At 41.9% G+C, this 20763-nt stretch overlaps 1 protein-coding gene across 5 annotated transcripts in view; it reads right to left on the reverse strand.

Moving 5' to 3' along the window:
* strbp (spermatid perinuclear RNA binding protein) overlaps positions 1-20763 on the reverse strand; it is an 84391-nt gene that overhangs the window by 21234 nt on the left and 42394 nt on the right. For 4 of the 5 annotated variants that reach the window (XM_053516124.1, XM_053516119.1, XM_053516120.1 and 1 more), the window contains 7 exons: positions 16518-16663; positions 10355-10590; positions 9265-9475; positions 7229-7373; positions 3692-3786; positions 3190-3285; positions 1224-1335 (listed from right to left, as the gene is read on the reverse strand). In XM_053516124.1, the coding sequence (XP_053372099.1) occupies positions 1224-1335; positions 3190-3285; positions 3692-3786; positions 7229-7373; positions 9265-9475; positions 10355-10590; positions 16518-16520 (898 nt within the window). In that variant the 5' untranslated portion in view covers positions 16521-16663. The remainder of the gene's footprint in view (positions 1-1223; positions 1336-3189; positions 3286-3691; positions 3787-7228; positions 7374-9264; positions 9476-10354; positions 10591-16517; positions 16664-20763) is intronic. The other variant, XM_053516122.1, reaches the window with a different exon arrangement.

Consider the following 20763-nt stretch of genomic DNA (forward strand, 5'->3'; position numbering starts at 1 on the left):
AGGAAAATGTTGGACGTTATCGTGTTAGCATGCTGACGTACACCGCTAGGTCACACTGGCTGTCAGAGCTGTGCGGTTGTTCCTGTAAGTCGGACCAGAGACTCACACAGGGTTTGAACAATTGTGAATGTACATGTGCTTTTTAAGACCTTTGAATGTCAGGAATTGTATAACGACGGCTTTAAACCATATCGGTAAACACGCGGAAACATCTTTCTGCTTCCAGCGGGTGTAAAGAGTGATTATATTATAAAAGAGTGATTATATAAAGTTATTATACACTTCATGACAGCTTTAAAACCAAACTGGCCGACAGAACTGTTGTTTTTCACCCCTTGTGTATGAACTCTAGAGATCACATTGTTGAAAACTCCAGGAGATCAGCAAGTTCTAAAACCTTCACACCGAATCATCTGGTACCAGCGACCATAACACGGTTAAACCCAAAGGAAACTGAGCATAAACCGGAGATCTTGAGCTGCATCAGTGTGATTTTTTGCACTAGGTCAGTGCTGCTGCTACATGATTGGTTAATTTGATAACTGCATAGCTTTGATCCTATTATTAATCCTATTATTACTTATTACAACAATATCACAACCTTGTTTCATTAGTCAGACAGACTTTTACCCTGTGTGTAATAAACCTACGTTATCTTGTACTGTATATTAATCTTCGTCACATGACCTCTATGACCCTCGCCGTGGCCATGTACAGGAAATCACGCATCATATCACTCCCTGCTCAGCAAAACTAACTCAAGTAAGGCTGATGTAGAGTGGATTAAATATTAACATGTGCATCTTTCACTAATAATTAGTTATAACCACATGACAGCATGAAAGGAGTGTGCATGAACTGGTTGAACTGGGGACAAAGGAAACCAGCTCTGGTTAACCTCTGCAACACCAAGCCATATCAACGTTTTATCTTTTTTTATTATTTTTTTTTTTAGATGATTTTGTTCTCAGAGATGCTTCTTGTTCCATGACGAGGATGATGTAAAGCCATAAATTAGTGTCGCCTCTACGTAGACTGGTTTTATTGGGTGGTTTGTTTACGCGTTAACAGAGCAATGATAAGGTTATTACAGGATAATAAAATGAAGGAACTGTAAAGGAGCACAATCTGAAGAACAAAAATAATCTCGCTGTTGTTCGTTACCCCTGTGCTGTTTTTGTGTCTTTGTGTAATCCCTGTACAGCGGAGGGAGCGGTGTTTACCTGGGAGCAGGATCCCGGAGGCGAGACACTCCATGACCCTGCGCAGAGCCTCTCCCGCTCCCAGCGGCCGGTTACACGTCGCGATGGCCTTCTCACACAGCAGCTCCAGCGGCTAATGACAGAAAAGAAAAAAAAAGGTGAGGATGGTCAGGGCTAGGATGATTATTTACTAGAGATGTTTAGCCAACATGTTGAGTTATAACTGTTTACATATATAATATTTATAGATCGCCTGGCCAATAAATTCTGCACAGTAATATTTCCTTGGATCGTCAGCGGAGTACGTTCACTGTGGTCTTTTTTCATCAACCTTATTCAACATCACAACATGTCTGTGCAGAGTTGCATTCATTTTTTGCTATCAAGAGAGTCGACCTGCTCAGAAAAGTTTTCTCCAGGAAGTCCTAAAGACTGGGGTTAAGGTCTGACCTCATTTTATTTCCACATAACGTTGCTGAGCCTAGACCTGAGCAACTAAAGCAACCCCAGATCCCAACACTGCCTTCAGAGGCTTATACAGATGCATGACGGGTGCATCACTTCAAGCGCTTTTCTTCTTACCCCTCTTCATGATTTCATCAACTATGCTTACAAAAGTTGATGTTAAAGAGTCATCAACCCAGACCCAGTATTTTGCGCTAAATCTTCCTAGTTGTTGTCTTTGCTTAACACAGGACAATCATTTAAGATTAAGGTTTAATTATTTGTCACATGTCCTTTACAGCAGTGGTCCTCAACCTTTTTATCACCGCGGACGTTTGAAAATTTTAACCGGGGGCCTGGGGGGCTACTCTTCTCCAGAACACCAGTAAGACAGTGATGCGACCCATTTCTCGTCACTGGAATGTGCTTTTCTGAGAGAAAGCTTTGCAGCAGCTCTCGCAATGGCGCACAAAACGTAACCGAGAAAATAATCCAGTCATTTTTCAAAATACAAGATTTCTCAAAATAAAATATTGTTCAGAATATGTTTCACATATCTCAGTTTGGAAGCTATATCGAAATAATCTCAATAAATTTTTTTCAAAATCAAATCCAAATCATCCAGCCCTGGTTCACATCCAACCCTGATCAAACATCTTATTCAGATCATCAGTTACTCTGATGTGTTAGATTTTTAGCTGCAGTTGGGTTTGTTATCTCTAAAGTGAGAGAACAGGGTTTGGCACAGTAATCTTCAGTCTTTACTTCATGACTACTTCTGATGGCTATCGAAATGTCTAACGTTAACTGATCAATCTAGAACGTTGTAATGAAAATAGATAAATAATTAAACCGTATCTCCATTTAACCCTAACCACCTCGGGGGCCAACTGGCAAGTTTCAGTCTGTTGTCATGTTTATGGCTTAAAACACTTGACAGCCACCAAAACCATTCATCATTAGATCTCACACACACACACACTGTACCTTAGATCCTGCTATTCAGCAATGCGAGAGATCGCTGACGAAAAACCATCATTAAAAAAGTGAACATTAGCCTTGCAGATAAACATCTCAGGTTTAAAGAGCTTTGCCCGAGATCTCAACATAGACCGCTTGGCATTGCTGGATGTACGTAGAACCCCTGACCTTCCCGTCAGTAACCATTTGGGCCAACTGAAGGACAGTAATATCTTCTCCATACGCATGAGATACGTCTTCTCACATAGTTTTTTAAGAAATGAGAAGCTCCTCACTGCATCAGGTAGAGTTGAAAGAAATATTACAGCTGAAACATATTAATCACTGCAGCAATCTTTTGGCCAGGCAGTGTATACTGTTTATAAAATAAATATGTTTTGGAGCGCAACAAGTGCGTAAAAGTGAGTCAATAAAAACAAATATCTATTTACGCCAGCCAAAAATGTGATTATTAAACAATGAATGCTTAACCTTTTATCTACTGAAAATGTACAATAAAATAAAAGATGTGAGATATAAAAATCTAATAAAAGCGGTGGTTAGAGACAGTCCACTCACTCACCCATCCTTTGAGAGGTTCCCAGGCCGGCACTCGGTTGCACATGTCCCTCAGAATCCGTAAAACTATCACTCCTGATTTTAAGCCGTTTACTCTCGCCTGAGGAAATACAGGTGTATCGGCGTGAGCTAACGACGCTAACGGCACTCGCAACACAAATCGTAACTTCAGTCTAACCCTGCTCTCGGTTAGTCTGTGTGAGTGTGTGTGTGTGGGAACATGGATCTCTGTGTGATCAGAGGTCTAGCATGTTATGGGTTCGGGTGAGGGGGGAGGAGGAGTCCAGGTAAAAGCACTTGACAATTTTTTTTTTATGACAAACAAGCAGGTTACACAAAATAAACAAACAAGGCAAAAAAAAAGTGTGTAACAATTGCTTTTGTAGCCTTACGATAATAACAGCACTTTATGTTGTTACGTTATATAGATATATGCTATCTTGTTATTATTTTTTTAAGTGAAGCTCATAAGGCTACAATAACAATAAGAGAAAGAGAGCGCCAACCTGGAACCATTTAGCATGTCGCAGAGAGGCCAGCGCCACCAGGCACCTCTGTCTATCCAGCAGGTCCGACGGCTCGCTCGCCTCAACAGCGCTCTCTATCGGCGAGAAGAACGGGACAAGAAATCAAATCACACAGGCATACACGCTCGCGCACGCACATATGCATACACACATACACACTATGGTTTTGTTAAGGTTCGGCAGTGGTGGTTTGGAGGGGGAGGGTCGATGCCGAGCCGAAGTCCAGTGCATCCGAATGAGATGAGAATTGACCGATCTTAAGCCACGCCCCTCGTTTGGTTACTGTTGCTATTTTGACCACAGGAAAAAAAAAAAAAAAAAAAACCTTTTGATTCATTCTCTAGAACTGAACACACTTTATGGTGATAACCCTTTAACATTCTGACCAATAAATAGCATTTTTTCCTGTTTGGGCAATAATATCTAATAAAGTCTTCTTACAAATGGTTGAAATGTGACGTCATCTTTAAAGTATTAATACAGTTACAAATACCAAATAAAATAAGGAAAAAAATCACATAAAATGCTAACTTTTTATTTTTCAGGGTATATTATGAAGCAACTTAAAAAGCATACTATTTTAAAACACCAACAGCAACATCTAGTGATTTTTTTTATTTATTTTTAGCATATCTCAACTGATCGGTAGAGATGTCTTAATCAATACAAGTTCAAGACATTTTTTAATAAGATCAAGTGATTACAAATGTGCTTTATCCATAACACACTTGTTGCAAGTCTCCCCATTTGCTGCACTGCACAAGTTAATTGTTTATTTAGTTATTTACTTTGTATTTTAAAAAAAGAAGAGTTTTGAATAGATAAAATAAGCATAGCGTAAAGATAAGCTTCTCATGATCAGGAACTTTGAGGTATGAGAAAACACTAAGTAAAATGGAATAAATTTTAGCACATTAAACTCTTTGGTACGCGTTAATATGCTACGTTTAGCATCTGATGCTTTAACCTTGTACACCTGGTTTGTTATAAAATCCAACTTGATCATATGACAAAATAACCAGCAGATAAAAAAAAAAAAAAAGTAGAGATCTATATGTAAAATCCATCTATAAATCAGTGAAACCTTGACCAAAGTAACCCTGGACAGGCAAAAAATAAAACTCAGGCTTGGGATCGGTCAGTTCAACGCCATCTCATTGGCTGGCTGGAAACTGGGTGGGGAAGTAGGCGGGATTTGCTAACCGGTCTTAGCATGCCCATGCCGAGTTTCGTGTTGAAACTCTTTAAGGCGGTCAGGAAGGAGTGGGCGGGGCCTGATGGAGCGAAGCATCAGGCTCAGATCGACAGAGATCTGCAGGTGCTAAGACCTTTAGCGAATCGGTGCCGGACTGCTCGGATCTACAGTGAAGTAAATGTACACATGCAGTGGGCGGATGTTAGCACAGTTATATCTGTAAGAAAGAAACACACACGTGCACACACACACGCCCCATTTTAGAGTGCACTGGTGGTCCTCATAGCTCTCTGAGGATGTGGTGTTGTTATAGCACATATGTATTAAAGGCAATAAAGAAATACTTTAAAAGAATAAAGGTAGATCTTTAAGGAATTGGTGGAAAGAGAGAAAGAGAAAAAAGGAGATTAATCGCGGCGCTCTGTATGGAGATCAGATGCTGATGATAAGAGAGCTCATCTCCATTTCACTTTCCTGCATGGGATTAAATCAGAGCAGCACAGCTGAGACCTGCTTAACTACAGCCTCACACACAAACCCCTCCATCTGTCTGTCTGTCTGTCTGTCCATTCACCACTCAGTGTCATTGACATTCATCTCTTGGGTCTCTACATGTATCCATGTCTTTGTCTCTACATTTTTCCGTCTCTCTCTCTCCACCATGCTGTCACTCACCCATCCGTTTTCTTTTCCACATTTACCCCCATCTATTCCTTTCTCCACCTGTCTGTCTCTTTCTCCACTTGTGTCTCTTTTCCTCCATGTCAAAATCAATCCTCCCTTCTGATCTCTATAGTCATCTCTTTTTCAGTGTCTCTTTTCCATCGACCTCTTTTCCAACCCACCTCCCTCTCTACCTCTTGCCTCATCTCTTTCTCTCTTTTCTTTCTCTCCATCTCTTTATATATTAACCTCTTTCTCCAACCACCTCTCTTAATCTCTTATAGTCTATCTCTCCATCCCTGTGCCAGTGTCACTCCATCTCTCTCTTTCTCTCGATGTCTGTATCCACAACTCCCTCTACCTCTCATTTTTATTTTCCTGTCTCTCTACTATCCTCTTTCGCTCTCAGGATGAAGTTGTTCCACTTTCTTTCTCTCTCTCTCTGTAAAGAACCATCCCGTCCTCTTTTTCTACATTATCCAAAGACACAAGATTATTTACTCTGGATGAAATGAGTAGTGATTATTAGGACGAATTGTCACACAGGATAAAACGCTTTTTATTCAGGAGAAGCGAAAGCAGATAAGTCTGTGAGTTCACCGAGTGCTGCTCTGCTTGGGTGTGTTGTCAGACTGCAGCCAATAAAATCACTTCCACCTGCACTTCCTGTTAGCGGGAGATTTATCACCTGCATCAGCAATCAGTGGACATCAGGTGGCCTTTAAAACACCTACAGTAGGAGTGGACATCACTCAGAGTGTGTGGGAAGCTCTATCTGCTCATCTCTCACTGTGTGTGTGTGTGTGTGTGTGTGTGTGTGTGTGTGTATGTGTGAGAAAGAGTGAGACTCTGATGAGTTTTATCTGGACAGTCAGTCAGAGACAAAGCCATTCCTCATGGGGACAAGGTCTCTGATCCAAGTGAGAAATATGACCGATGATACAGCGCGCGCACACGCACACACGCAGAAAAAGATGGATGTAACTGTAGCAGTGGAGGTACTAATCTCTAAATAAGGATACACACTGGTCTACTTTCTAACCCAAGAAAGAGAAATATATACAGGCAAAGAAAGAGAGATACACGCAGACCAGAAAAGAAAAAGAGAAATAATATACAGAAGCCTATAAGAGAGGAGAAAAATAAATAGAAAAAGATACAGAAAGAAAGATACAGAGGGGAAGAAAGTGTGATACAGAGAGAACAAGAGAAACAAAGAAAAAGAGAGAGACAGAAACAATACAGACAGAATGATACAGAGAGAGGTACAGACAAAGAAGGGGGGAGATACAGAGAGACAGACAAACAAGGGGGCCTAAAAAGAGAGAGAAGATAAACAGTCCAAAAAAAAGAGAGAGAGACAGAAGAAAGAAATAAAGAGAAAAAAATGGAGGGAAAGAGAATAAAAAATAAGGATTAGAGTATAAAAGAGATGAAGAGAATGTTTGCCTTTAACTATTTATCTACTTCCTCTGTCCTGTGTGTGTGTGTGTGTGTGTGTGTGTGTGTGTGTATATATATATACGTGCCCACAGAGTACGCACACACTGATCTCGTTTTTTGTTTTTTGCATCATCTTCATCATCGCATGTGTTTTACCACTGCGCCCTCTCTCCGCGCGTGTGTGCGTGTGTGTGGGTGGGGGGGGGGGGCTTTACCTTGCTCTGGCGTCTCGTCGTCCTCTCTGATCAGTGGAGAGGTGAGCGTGACCTTCAGCCTGAGTTTGGGATCGGCTGTACTGCGAATCAAGATGGCCGCCTCAGGGACGCTGCACTCCACCTCGTACTTCTCTTCTGTTAGCTTCTGCCAGAAAAGGTCAAAGGTCACAAGGTCAAAGTCTACATTTTCAGTCAAACCAGTAAAACCATGTCATAATGTACTTCACCACTTCAAACCAAATCCCAACAGTTTCCACCGAGTCTTACGGCGATAAATTAAAATAATTTGTAGCAAAGTGACGGGATGTAAAAAAACTGCAGAGACGTTGAGGACGAAGCGATATTCAGGCTCGTGGTTAAACATTTTGAAATGTTTTATGAGACACAAACTGCTGATGTTCACTCTCCGCCAGAGCAGAATAACAGGCTAATTTATATTTAAATATATTTGAATATTAAATGTATAATTAAGTAATTAAAATTCAATTAGACTTTCAGAGGAATTTCAAGTCCCACTGACCTTCTACTAAACATAAACCCTCGGAATCTATTCCAAACACGCACATCTCTAATCTGCACTACTCTTCTGATTTGAACGAGGGAATAACCCCTCCCTAAAGAGACAAGTGTGTGTGTGTCTGTGTGTGTGCGCGCGCGAGAGAGAGATAACGAGATATAATGATAGACAGGATAGACACAGCATGTCTGTGTAAATTCATGACTTAAGGGCAAAAAGATTTCCTAAAACAGAGAGAGAAAAAGAGGGAGAGAGGGGGGGGGGAGAGAAAGTGAAAATGAGTGAAAAGGAAAAAAAATGAGCAAAAGTGAGAGCGAAGGAGAGAATAAAGGAGGAAAAGTTTGCTGTTCCATCAAAAGCTGATTTATTACATTGTGAGCGTTCTACTGACAGATCACTCAGCTGTAACAACTTCTCTAACCTGTGTGTGTGTGTGTGTGTGTGTGTGTCGGGTCTGCATCGACAGTGCGCAGTGTCTGCAGTGTGTGCAGATGTGTGTGTGTCTGCAATGTGTGTTTGTGTACAAGTGTGTATAAATGTGAATGTGTGTGTGTGACAGTGAGTGTGTGCAGTGATTATGCTGCTGGTGTGCATCTATTTGTGAGTGTCTGCAGGGTGTGAGGGTGCATGCGCGTGTGTGTGTGTGTCCTATGTGTTGCGGTGTGTGCAGGTCTGCATTGATAGTGCGCAGTGTCTGCAGTGAGCGTATAAGTGTGTGTGTGTGTGTGTGTGCGCAGTGACCTGGTGATCAGGCCCTGCTCTCCTGCTGTGTAATGAAGGGAAGCTTGTGGCCAGCAGGATCAGATTAATTACACATGATGAATATAAATAGAGCTTGTTAGTGCCAGTGTTGCTTCCCTCTCTCTCTCTCACACACACACACACACACACACACACACACACACACACGTTCTCACTCTTGTGGTTCGTCTCTTGGTAAGTACGAGCTGTAAACAGAGATGAAGCTCTGCACTAAGGGGTGTGAAAACGTCTCCGTAACGTCTTTGTGTGTGCACCGAGAGGGGCACAGCAGCGCGCGTGTGTGTGTATGTGTGTGTGTGTGTGCGTCTCTATCTGCAGTGGGAGGTTCTCACAGACAGTGCTCAGCAGTGTGTGTGTGTATATATATATATTTATACCCCTATCTGCAGTGGGAGGTTCTCACAGACAGTGCTCAGCAGTGTGTGCGCGCGCGTGTGTGTGTGTGTGTGTGTGTGTGTACGCCTGCCTCTATCTGCAGTGGGAGATCATCACAGACGGTGCGCAGCAGTGTGTGTGTGTGTGTGTGTGTGTGTGTGTGTGTGTGTGTGTGTGTGTGTACCTCTATCTGCAGTGGGAGGTTCTCACAGACGGTGCACAGCAGTGTGTGTGTGCGTGCGCGCGCGCGCGTGTGTGTGTGTGTGTGTGTGTGTGTGTGTGTGTGTGTATGCCTGCCTCTATCTGCAGTGGGAGATCATCACAGACGGTGCGCAGCAGTGTGTGTGTGTGTGTGTGTGTGTGTGTGTGTGTGTGTGTGTACCTCTATCTGCAGTGGGAGGTTCTCACAGACGGTGCGCAGCAGTGTGTGTGTGGGTTTTTCTCGACACATGAGCACCAGTTCCAGGTCCATGTCGTCTTTAATGAGCAGCCCTTTGGCCACCAGGCCGACACGCATCACCCCACACAGCACCCTGCCATCACCCCCGCTAGTACTGCTGCTGCTGGTGCTGGTGCTGGTGCTGCCGCCCTCACTGAGAGAGAGAGAGAGAAAGAGAGAGAGAGAGAGAGAGATTTAACACACTCATGCTGTTAGCTGTAATGTTAAATAATGATTAATGACTGTTAATGGGACACACAGTACTAGGTTCAGTCTCACACTTTCTCAGCGCCTCACTTGACTTCAGCTGAGTGTATACACATACAGGAGTGAGAAGTGTGAAGAACAAACATATTAGCCATACACTGATCAGTCATAACATTACACACACAGGCAGAGTCACATCAGCATGTGTCAGGGGTGGGGCTTAATAGGCATCAAGTAAACATGCGGGTCTATAAGTTTAAGTGTTGTAAGTAAAAAGAATTGGCAAGTGTAAAAATCTTAGTAACTCAGACCAGGGCCAGGGACTTTGACGTCTAGACGACTGGGTCAAAGGGGCGTGTTCAGGTTAGGAGTTAGGGCCAGAGTGCACTGCGTACTGCATTATATACTGGACTCATTTATTACTGTATTTCTACCAGTAATATGGTGTTGCTTCTCTAGTGTGTGTGTGTGTGTGTGTAGGTGTGTGTGTGTGGGGTTCAGGACCAGTCGAATGAGAAGACTCTCCTCTCGACACTTTTGGGAGAGTTCTCTCTCTCTCTCTCTCTCTCTCTCTGTGTGTGCTGAATTCTCCAAATGTTTCTCTTTTAGTCCCCATTTCCTCAGGTGTGTATGCATGCACATGTCTATACACGCAGGTCTTCCTCCACATCTCTCTTCGGTATTTCGCTGCCTATTTCAGTGTGCATCTCTCCCTCCCTCTCTCCCTCACTCACTCACTCTGTCCCCTGCCTCTATTTCACAGCATCTGTTTCTCTCTCTCTCTCTGTGGTGTAAATGAGTTAGTTTGTGTAGTGAGGTCACTCACTTGGTGCTTTCCTCTGCTGATTCGTCAGCGCTGGGCTCGCGCTCCTCCTCCTGCCCACTGGACTGATTCGGCTGCTCGGCCTGAGGCTGGTCCATCCAGTCGGAGACGTGTTTGAGAGCGCACTCGACAGTCGAGACGAGGCTCTGTACGGCTTCCAGCGCCTCAGAGGACGGGTAGATGGTGGAGTGTTTGGCCATGACGTGGCGGTCGTCATTTCCGAAGGAGCGGATGGACCTCTGAGGGAAAAGAGAAGGGCTCTGTTTATTATAACTCCTTCCAGGGTAATCATACAGGACTGGTGATTGCAGCATCCTGAGAGCACTTATGTCCAAGTTTAATTTTTATAGGTACAAAATCAATTTCAACGCCGATTCATTTTTAATAAGCCGTTAAACCTTATTGCTCCCTCTCCACTCTCTCTCTGTTCTTTGTTTCTTGGCCACAACCAACTCCTCTTCCTCAGACTTTGACTTTCCCCTCGTTCTCTGCTTTATAACCACTCGACAATTATAAATGCTCGAAATTTGGTTACAAGATATATATATATATATATTTTTTTTTTTTTTTTTAAGTGCTCTGATTGGTAAATCGCTGCTGTACAAGAGAAATAAAGCACCTTTAGTTGATGGTAACTTTGCTTTATCTCACCACCCTGTTCTGTAGTTGTTAATTTTTTTATAAAATGTTAGTGTTGCTTTCCTTAGATTGTTTTAAAAAACAAAGCATTTTAAGAGCTTTTATGACAGAAGAGCTCTCTATTCTGTTGTGTTCATTAGGCGCAGAAAAAGATTAAACTATTTCTTTACTCAGAGGATTTATATACTCGGGATAAAAAAAAATCCTTATGCATTTTTCAATAAAGTGAAGTCTATAAAAATTCTGCTGAGGCATCGAAATCAGAATAAAGGAGGACGACATACAGAAATGTTACGTCCAATTTATATGCTGCTATACATTTTTGTCTATATCTCACACCCACAGCGCCTTCGCTCTCTGTGCGTACTTTCTACAGCAGGTCACATCATGTACATCAGACTACAGTGTGCTGGAGCAAAAATTATTCCCTTCCTTTGAGATAACTGCTACACTGAGATGTGGATAAGGACATAAACGACAAGTCTAGTCTCGCCTGCAGAACGGTTGCGCTAAGGCAAGCTGACATTTGTCTTTCTGACAGCTTCTTGCGACAAGACATGGTGTGTGTTCAAACATCTCAACAAAAATCATCTCCAGGATAGGAGGTGCGGTTTGCATTTCTGACAAATTATGTACGAAAGATGAGGCTGAAATATCAGAGGAATTTTAATCCTGTCTCAATGAGTCACGTGATATAAATACGGTCATAGAAAAAGTTTGTCATAGATATAGAGAAACAAAGTTAAAGTTGTATAAAACCTTGCACACACTCTGAGCCTTACACAAATGTTAACACTGTGTAAAAAATGCAGCACTAAAGCTCCTGACCTCAAGCATCCTCACCCGAGTGCGGATCGGACAGATGTAAATTTGTCACGTTCACACACCATGCAGTAAAACAATGACTGACTGTCTCACATTCTCACCACACACATAATGAAGACAAAGAGCTGGAACTGGGGATGAGTTGAAAGAGGACCACAGACTCCAAACAAAAACAGAGAAAAGACATGAAATCGGGCAAAATTTAAAAACTCTGATTTATTTAAAGCATTAAATTGGCCTGAGTGGTTCGGTGGGAATTCATGCAGGAATCGCAAGTTTGAATCCCAAATGATGTAGCTTTCCGCGGCCGGGAAGTCTAAAGAGAGCTGAGAGAGCAATGAAGTGGGCTTCATTATAGTGTTGCCCAGTGGACCCAATGGATGTTCGAAAGCTTCACATGTCCTCCACAGGGATGAAGTGGAATCATCACCAATCCATCAAGACACTTGTCAGGAAAATTTATCTCATGGGTAGATACTGTACTGTGGAGTCTCAGGTCAGATGGAGGAAAAAAAAATGGACCTTTCTGGGCTTATCTATGAGCTCTGTGTGGGGAAAACCAGGCAAAGCTCATCAACTGCTTAATATCATTCATACTATGACAGGGTATAGGGAGGTCCTGAAGAGACCCCTGAGTGTCCATGACTTTAGACACAAACTTAAGCATGATGACAACTAACCTGAACTATCTTAATTAACTACCTGAAGCACACAGAACCACTCAAAAGTTTGGGATCAGTTTCTAACTCTACGGTCCTTCTTAATTTTATTTATTTCTACACTATGAAGCAATGCTACAGTAAAGTCATCCAAAATATACAACAATCTCCTTTGAACAGTTGATATTGAGATGTACATCTGCTACTTCTGCTCTGTAAAGCTTCATAACGGCTCTAATCTGAGGTCCTGTTTGGTGATTTCTGAGGCTGGTGACTCTAAATGAACTTCTTTGCAACAGAGGCAAGTTTTGGTCTTGGTTTCCTGGAAAGGTCTTCATGAGAGACAGTTTTATCGTGGAAATGTAGTTGACAATACTGTTCTTCCAAAAAGCTGACCTCCATGCTGTAAAATAACAATTTACTGTTATTGTTGTTAGTATTAAAAATGGGAGAAACTGTCCAAAGCCAGGAATAAAGAGCTTGAAGAGATTTAGCTAAGATGACTGTGTTCTTATTTTAGCAAAAGAGCTTCTACAGAAAACCGCATACATTTTTTTAATAAGAGATTTTATTTTAAATTAAAATAGATGTTTTGAGTGAATAAATCTTAAAGTTTTTGATAAAGTGTGTAAAAAAAAACAAAGATCTGAATACTTCCAAGTCCCCAATGAACTTTACACTCGTTGGCTGTGTGTGTGTGTGTGTGTGTGTGTGTGTGTGTGTGTGTGTGTGTGTGTGTGTGTGTGTGTGTGTGTGTGTTAGAGAGAGAGAGAGAGAGAGAGAGAAACACACATGAAACGCAAACCCACACTGATCAGTGTTAATGTTATTATTAATATTACTATCATATGCACAAACACAAAAAAACTATTTCCCCTTGGGATTAATAAAGTTCTTTGAATCTTTAAAATTGCTTCCCATTTTTTGTTCAACAATGTTCATGAGAGTCACTTTCTTTGACTTTAACTAAATGGCCGTACTTTTATTTTATATATATTTATTTATGATTACTCTTTTTATACTATTCTCTCTCTTTTTTAAACAATCTACTCCTGTTATTTCCTTGTGATTCATTTCTAAGCTTGGGCAATACGAATGTAAATATTTGACATGCTAATAAAGCACCTTTAAATCTTGAAGCTTGAGAGAGGCAGAGAAAGAGAGAGAGAGAAAGAGAACAAAAAGAGGGAAAGTGAGGGGGATCTCCATGCAGCTGTATTTAACAGTCAGAGTAAAGTTTATGAGGCGTTTCTAATAGGAGCTGGGGCATGGGTGTAAAACTCACTGCTGGAGTGTGTGTATGGTTGTGTGTGTGTGTTTAACAGCCAAGAAGTATCACTGCATCTTAATCACACACTCATGCATTAGCACATGTCCTCACATTTTGGGTGTAAACATTTCCTGAGCTGAAGCCGTGTACTGTTTTGATATCTGCAGCTGCAGCCCCTGAGACATGGTAAGCTGTACTGCACACACACACACACACACACACACACACACCAGATTAAAGATAAACTAAAACCGTGTGCACACAGTGGAGAGCTGCTTAATGATGTATGGAACAATTCTATTCTCAGAGTGTGAAATATGGAACACACACACACACACACAAGCAATAGTGTTACGCAGGCTACAATTGTTAATGCAAACTGGACAGTGTTAAAGATGTCTTTCAGAAGCTCCTGACCTCACACATCATCCCTACAGAGCATCTCCGCCCAATGTAAACCAGTCACGCTCACACACACACTGTGTGATAAAACATACAGTAGCGGCTGCGTGTGCCTCACACCTCCAGACACACACTTAAACACCAGTAGCTGGAATTGTGGACTGACGAGGACACTTCGTTTATAAGAGGATTAAAGGATACATTAAACTAAAACAATAGTGTCTGATTAGCAGCGCTCTGTAGCATCTCGCATCATCTGCTAACAAAGTCATCATGATGTGTGTTTCCTGGTCCCCTCGCAATTCACAGCTCTACCCTCTGCTACCATGTGTACCTGTATACCATGAAGAGAATCACATTGTGTTTTAGCCAACTGGAACACTCGTAATTTAGTTCACCTGTGAACCACAGGATGAATAATTTTTGGTGCAAATTTGTTTCTGAAGAGAAAAATTATGGTCCTTTTTTAAGCAAAGACAACAACTAAAGAGATAAAGCTGAAATGACAGGGTTATGAACTGTTCAACAAATTATTAAAACTTAAGGATAGTGCTTTTAATAGTGAAGGACTATACAGGATTAGGACTATACAGGAGTCCAGACTGATCCTATTCCAGAGTGATGGGCGTGTCAGGGGTTGATTCAGTTCCTCAGGTCTAGACTCAGTAACGTTATGTGGCAATAAAATGAAGTCAGTACTGAATCACCAGGTTATCACATCTATGGAGTTTCTCTTCCCTGATAGCATGCGCCATATTCCATAACTCAGAGTGTAAAAGAGCAATTCTGGGAGCACGAGGAATCATTTTCACACATGAACTAGACACCACAGAAACCAAGAGTCTTTGGGACATGCTGGAGAAGACTTTACTGAGCAATATATGCACCTCTGGACAGAAATAAATGCTGTGACATCGCAAAAGTTGTTTTAAAATCAAGCTAAAGAAGGGCTGTGCTATATGAGTGGGTGCCTTTTTAAATCACAAAGGCACATTCAGCATGTGAAGGTTTTAAACATTTGTTTAATACAAAAAGTGCAGCATAATACACACTATAGATTTATTAATATATACATGCATTGAAATATTTCAGGTGATCGAAATTTAGTGTCACATAATCAGGGACGTGAGCAGAGTGTATGCTCCTGAGGTACTGTAGAAGCAGTTGTGCGTGCGTGCGTGCGCTAAGACATCTGCAAGGTGAGTATGAAGCTGAACCGCAACTGCGCTTCAAGCAACAAAGGCATGCGTTAAAAATTCATGCGCGCGCACACAAACTGCTTTCAAATAACCATAGCCTTTGTTAACGTGTGTGTGTGTGTGTCCTTCTCAACGCTACTGGTTATGACTAACTGTTAAGATTGATGCAAAGATGACGTGTGTGTGTGTGTGTGTGTGTTTGAGAGAGAGTGTGTGTGAGAGAGAGAGAGAGACAGAAACACTCCAGCAAGGTCAGCACATTCTTTGAGCAATAAATCGATCAATTCATAGAGACAAGAGAGAGAAAGAAGAGTGTGGTGTCTGTGTGTGCGAGAGGAAGACACACAAATGAGACCAAGGTCACTGATGCCGGAGCGCTGCCACTGGATTAGCATTAGCGCTGGTGCTAGCGCCGTGCTGATTGCGCTGGTTTATTTATGAGGCCTGTTCGTTGCGCAGCGTTAATAATTCAAAGCACACAGCCTTCACACTCCCCCGAGACCCCACCGTAGCACCGCGCCATTTATCAAACCCTCATCTCTCTCCCTTTCTCGCTCTGTCTGTCTGTGTGTGTGTGTGTGTGTGGGGGGGGGGGCGTTCAGGCGTTATCAGGAGAGCTTGACATCTCACTGTAGCTGTAATCGAGGGTTACATTACGGGCGAGCGTGTGAAGGAGTCGAGCTCACACACACTCTGGGTCCATGAACGTGAAGGAAAGCAGAACGCTGATACGGCCACCTGACGGAGGTCTAAATCGTTATAGGAATGCGGAACACGTAGAGGTGGACACATGAGTAACGCTCAGGACAGGCAGATTTGTTTATAAACACTCTTTGATACTAGTTTTTTACTTAATTGTGATTGATCAATCAGAGAAAACTCCTATTCTGACACGAACACTAGCACAATATGCTTCCTTACACCACACACAGGTTAAACTCTCCACTCCAAATGTGCAAAATGTGCAGTTGGTTATTTTTGTTTAAATGGACCGTTACTCAGGCTTTAACATAAGCGTTAATACGTTATTGTTTACATAGTAGCAGCTCGTTTACAGGGTCGTGTACGATGATGCTCCGCCGTGAAAAAAATGCAGTCAAAGTATATTTTGTGTTAATCACAGCAGGTTATGACTGTAAACCAGTAATACATTTTAAAAATAGGCGACTTACCATGGCTGCTGGTGGGCGCGTCTCCCTTTAACTATGCGTGGGTACGGATGTGTGCAAGCGCTGTGCGTGGGGACAGGGGTCTCCAGATGCCCCTTCCTCATGTGCGTGCCTCTCAGCCCCCGCGCTACACCCTACACCACTGAGACCTGAGAGACAGAGAGAGAGAGAGAGAGAGACAGAGAGAGAGAGAAATCAGTCATTATGTTTTACATAAAACTGAATTTCAGCAGCTCAGGCAACACACACACTCACACACACATACAAACATATACATGTATATGTAAGTTTTTCTTTATTATCCACAGTACTGACAGAGTAAAGATTATATTTCATAATGTACAACAATAGAAACTCCTCACCTCCCACCATTTTCTCCTGAATTTGTTTTTCAGAGTAATATCTACCCTCTTCCTCATACCTGACCCCACAGATACAAACGATTGGCTCGCCTCACACACACTATGACCATAAAGCTTCAGCGTCTAGCTTATGCCTAGCAGTTCAAGAAAAAAGCAAATGCATTGCTACCAAAATCTCACACACATGCGTTCAGCCAGTAACCTCACACTCTCTCTCACACACGACCCATACTTTACATGGTCAATTCCCTTACAGCAACAGTATAAGCAATTTGTTGATCAAATGCTGCAGGTTAATCCCTATTGATGTGGACTAATCCCCATTGCTGGGATCCATTCACCTGAATATTCCATGGATAAAATTCAATATTCTGTGGATAAGTCACAGAGAAAGCCTGCATCATCCCTCGTTCTCTCAGGCTGACAGGCAATGTGTGTATGTACAAAAGAGACTAGGATGATGACTAGGGGCTCTAAAAAAATTTTTTATCCTGAACATTAATTAAGACTTCTAAAACCAATTCTGAGCAACTCTCTCCATCATCTTTGCATGAAAATGGATGATGTATGATGGATAAAGGAAGACTAGTAGCATTATAATTATAATACATTACAAGATATATATAAAGAAAAATATGAGAATCAAAGCATATATAAAAAATGTGTGTGCATACACACATACATAGTGTGCGCGCGCGAGATACAGTGGAACCTTGGAGCATAATTCATTCCAGAGGTGGGCTCGTATTCCAAAACACTCGTAAACCAAATTTAATTTTCCCATAAAAAATAATGGAAACTCAATTTCTTGTTCCACAGCCCAAAAAAAGAAATACATCAAAATAATTAATACAAAATATAAAGTTAAAATAAAACAAATTAACCTGCACTTTACCTTAAAAAAAAGTATACAGTAAACAGTAATTTTGGCACAGTGTCAAATTACGCGCGCGAACACACACACAACAGGCTGAGGAACAAAATGCGTGCATCAATGTTGATTATACCAGTAAGAGACGCGCACTAAGACCCAGCAGGGGAGACGATTACCCACTTCCGCAGTGCAAGAGAGAGAAATAAAAAAAACTTTGGCTCGGTTGTGATCACGTGATGCTCAGCGTCAAAACAATTCAATTCAATTTGTATAGCGCTTTTAACAATTGGCATTGTCCCAAAGGAGCTTTACACAATCAAAAGAATTATTTAAGTTTGTATTGAATTTGAATGTTTATAAATCAAAATGGTCAAATAGTCCCTGGAAGCGCATGCAGTATACATGATACTCTGTACTTGTAAACCAAAACCTGCTCGTTTTTTTAAGTCAAAATTTCTTAAAAATCTTTGCTGGTCTTGCGAAACACTCACAAACTGAGAATCCTCTGTATATAAAAATGCAAATGTATGTGTGTATGCGATATAAATATATAAAGGTCTTTGCCTTATATTGGGGTCAATCTCAAAAGACAACCTTTTTCAAAGTGGCATCAATTTCAACATTCTGTGCGTATAAAAAGCTGGAATTGTCAGTAAGTCATTTCAAGTTCATCATTTAAACAGTCATGAACACACGACGTCACTTAACAGACGAGCGGCGCCACCTGGCTAGGCGCGCCTTTGGGTCGATGTCAGTCAGTCAGATGTTGCTTGTGAACTTCGTGTGTCTCAAAGTGTCATCAGCAGACTTGCATCAAGACACAGAACTACTGGCAGAGTTCATGACAGACCCAGGAGTGGAGACCCACGAGTGACAGACCACAACGATGACCAGTACCTAGTGAGTATGCACTTGGACATCATTATGCAACTGCCACACAGCTGCAGGCCCGTTTACGAGATGCGAATGGTACCAGACAAACCATTCGTAACCGACTTCACCGCTTTGACTTGAATGCCAGTCGACCGTTGCAGGTGACTCCACTGACACCAAGACACCGCCATAAACGTTTGCAGTGGGCACAAGACCATGTGACCTGGGCAATGCAGCAGTGGTCTATCATCCTGTTTACTGATGAGTGTTGGGTCACGCTGCTGGAGAAGGCAAGGTGAGCGATACGCTGAGGTCAACATGGTCCCCAGGGTTTGCTTTGGTGAAGGAGGTGCAACAGTCTGGGCAGAAATCACCAGTCAGCGCAGAACAGATTTGGTTATTGTACATGGCTCAGTCACTGCACGTTCTTACCTTAGAGACATTATAGAACCCAACAGCATCCCCCAATTCCGCCAGCACACCCCCAACTTTCTGTTCATGGATGATAATGCCTCACCACATCATGGCAGAATCGTCACAGCTCGACTTCAGGAAGTTAGAGTGCCTCATATGGTATGGCCATCAATGTCCCCTGACCTGAACCCCAAAGAGCATGTCTGGGACCAGTTGAAGCAGAGAGTGGATGATCGTACCCCACCCCACGTGACCTGGCAGAACTGCGTGTAGAAGAGTGGAACGCATTGCCTCAGAACATCATGAGGCTAGTGAGGAGCATGAGACGTCGCTGTCAAGCTGTCATTGCGGCAAATGATAGAAACACCTGTTACTGACATTGTAAATTTTTGTTATTTGGGGCTATCCCTGTTATTGTCTGCCTGTTATTGGGGTAATAAATATTAAACTAATGAAAATGGTGTTTCTTCTCATACATTATTAGTAATATCAAAGGGAACTTTTACTTCTTTCATTCAAACTCAGAGCAAATAGGAAAAGCACTCATGTAAATAATATCCCTAACTTACTGTGAGTAGTGTATATACTGTATATATACACACACGTTCTGTACAGTCTGTGTTAGTTGTCCAGAGTTCATACATTTTCCTTGAGATATGTGCAACAAACACTGCCTGATCTGTTTAACACCATCACACAAAGACTACAGTGAATAAAACTGGAATGTGGTGTTGCAAGATGTCTGCCATGTTCAACTGTATCAGGAGCATGAACATCGAAACCTACATGAGCAATTTCTCGCTCTGTCCCTTTCCCTCTCCGCCCCATTTTCGGCGGCTCAGATGGATCCCTAATGAGCTCCCATTAGGGGTGCGTCTGCAGCGGACTGAAGCGAGCGACAGCCACTTAGGCATGTAAATGACTGAGAGCAGATGGGGAGTTATGAGCTCTGTGTGCTCCATGGACCGGAGCCTTGGAACCTCCCGAACATGATCATGAACACACCCACAAACCTGTGCTGTCAGAACACATTTAACAGCTTCAATACACTTCTAACATTTAGATGCTGAAAGCATCTAAAGCGTCACATAACGCTATTCATTTCTATTCTGGTTAAGCAATAATGTACAGTCGTGGCCAAAAGTTTTGAGAATTACATAAATATTGGAAATTGGGAAAGTTGCTGCTTAAGTTTTTATAATAGCAATTTGCATATACTCCAGAATGTTATGAAGAGTGATCAGATGAATTGCATAGTCCTCCTTTGCCATGAAAATTAACTTAATCCCAAAAAAACCTTTCCACTGCATTTCATTGCTGTCGTTAAAGGACCTGCTGAGATCATTTCAGTAATCGTCTTGTTAACTCAGGTGAGAATGTTGACGAGCACAAGGCTGGAAATCATTATGTCAGGCTGATTGGGTTAGAATGGCAGACTCGACATGTCAAAAGGAGGGTGATGCTTAAAATTATTCTTCTTCCATTTTTAACCATGGTGACCTGCAAAGAAACGCGTGCAGCCATCATTGTGCTGCATAAAAGTGAAAACTAATGTTTGTGTCATTCTTAAAACTTTTAGCCACGAATGTACACAACAATCTAATCTCTAAGACACTTCTGTTGTAAACTGCTGAATATTGAGCACTGAATATTTAGCACTTTAGGATAACCAACTAATTATTATTAACCTGTGTGTATGGTTTAAAAAAAAAAAATCAATCAACAC

This window comes from Clarias gariepinus, chromosome 17, assembly GCF_024256425.1.
Source record: "Clarias gariepinus isolate MV-2021 ecotype Netherlands chromosome 17, CGAR_prim_01v2, whole genome shotgun sequence".
NCBI lineage: Eukaryota > Metazoa > Chordata > Actinopteri > Siluriformes > Clariidae > Clarias > Clarias gariepinus.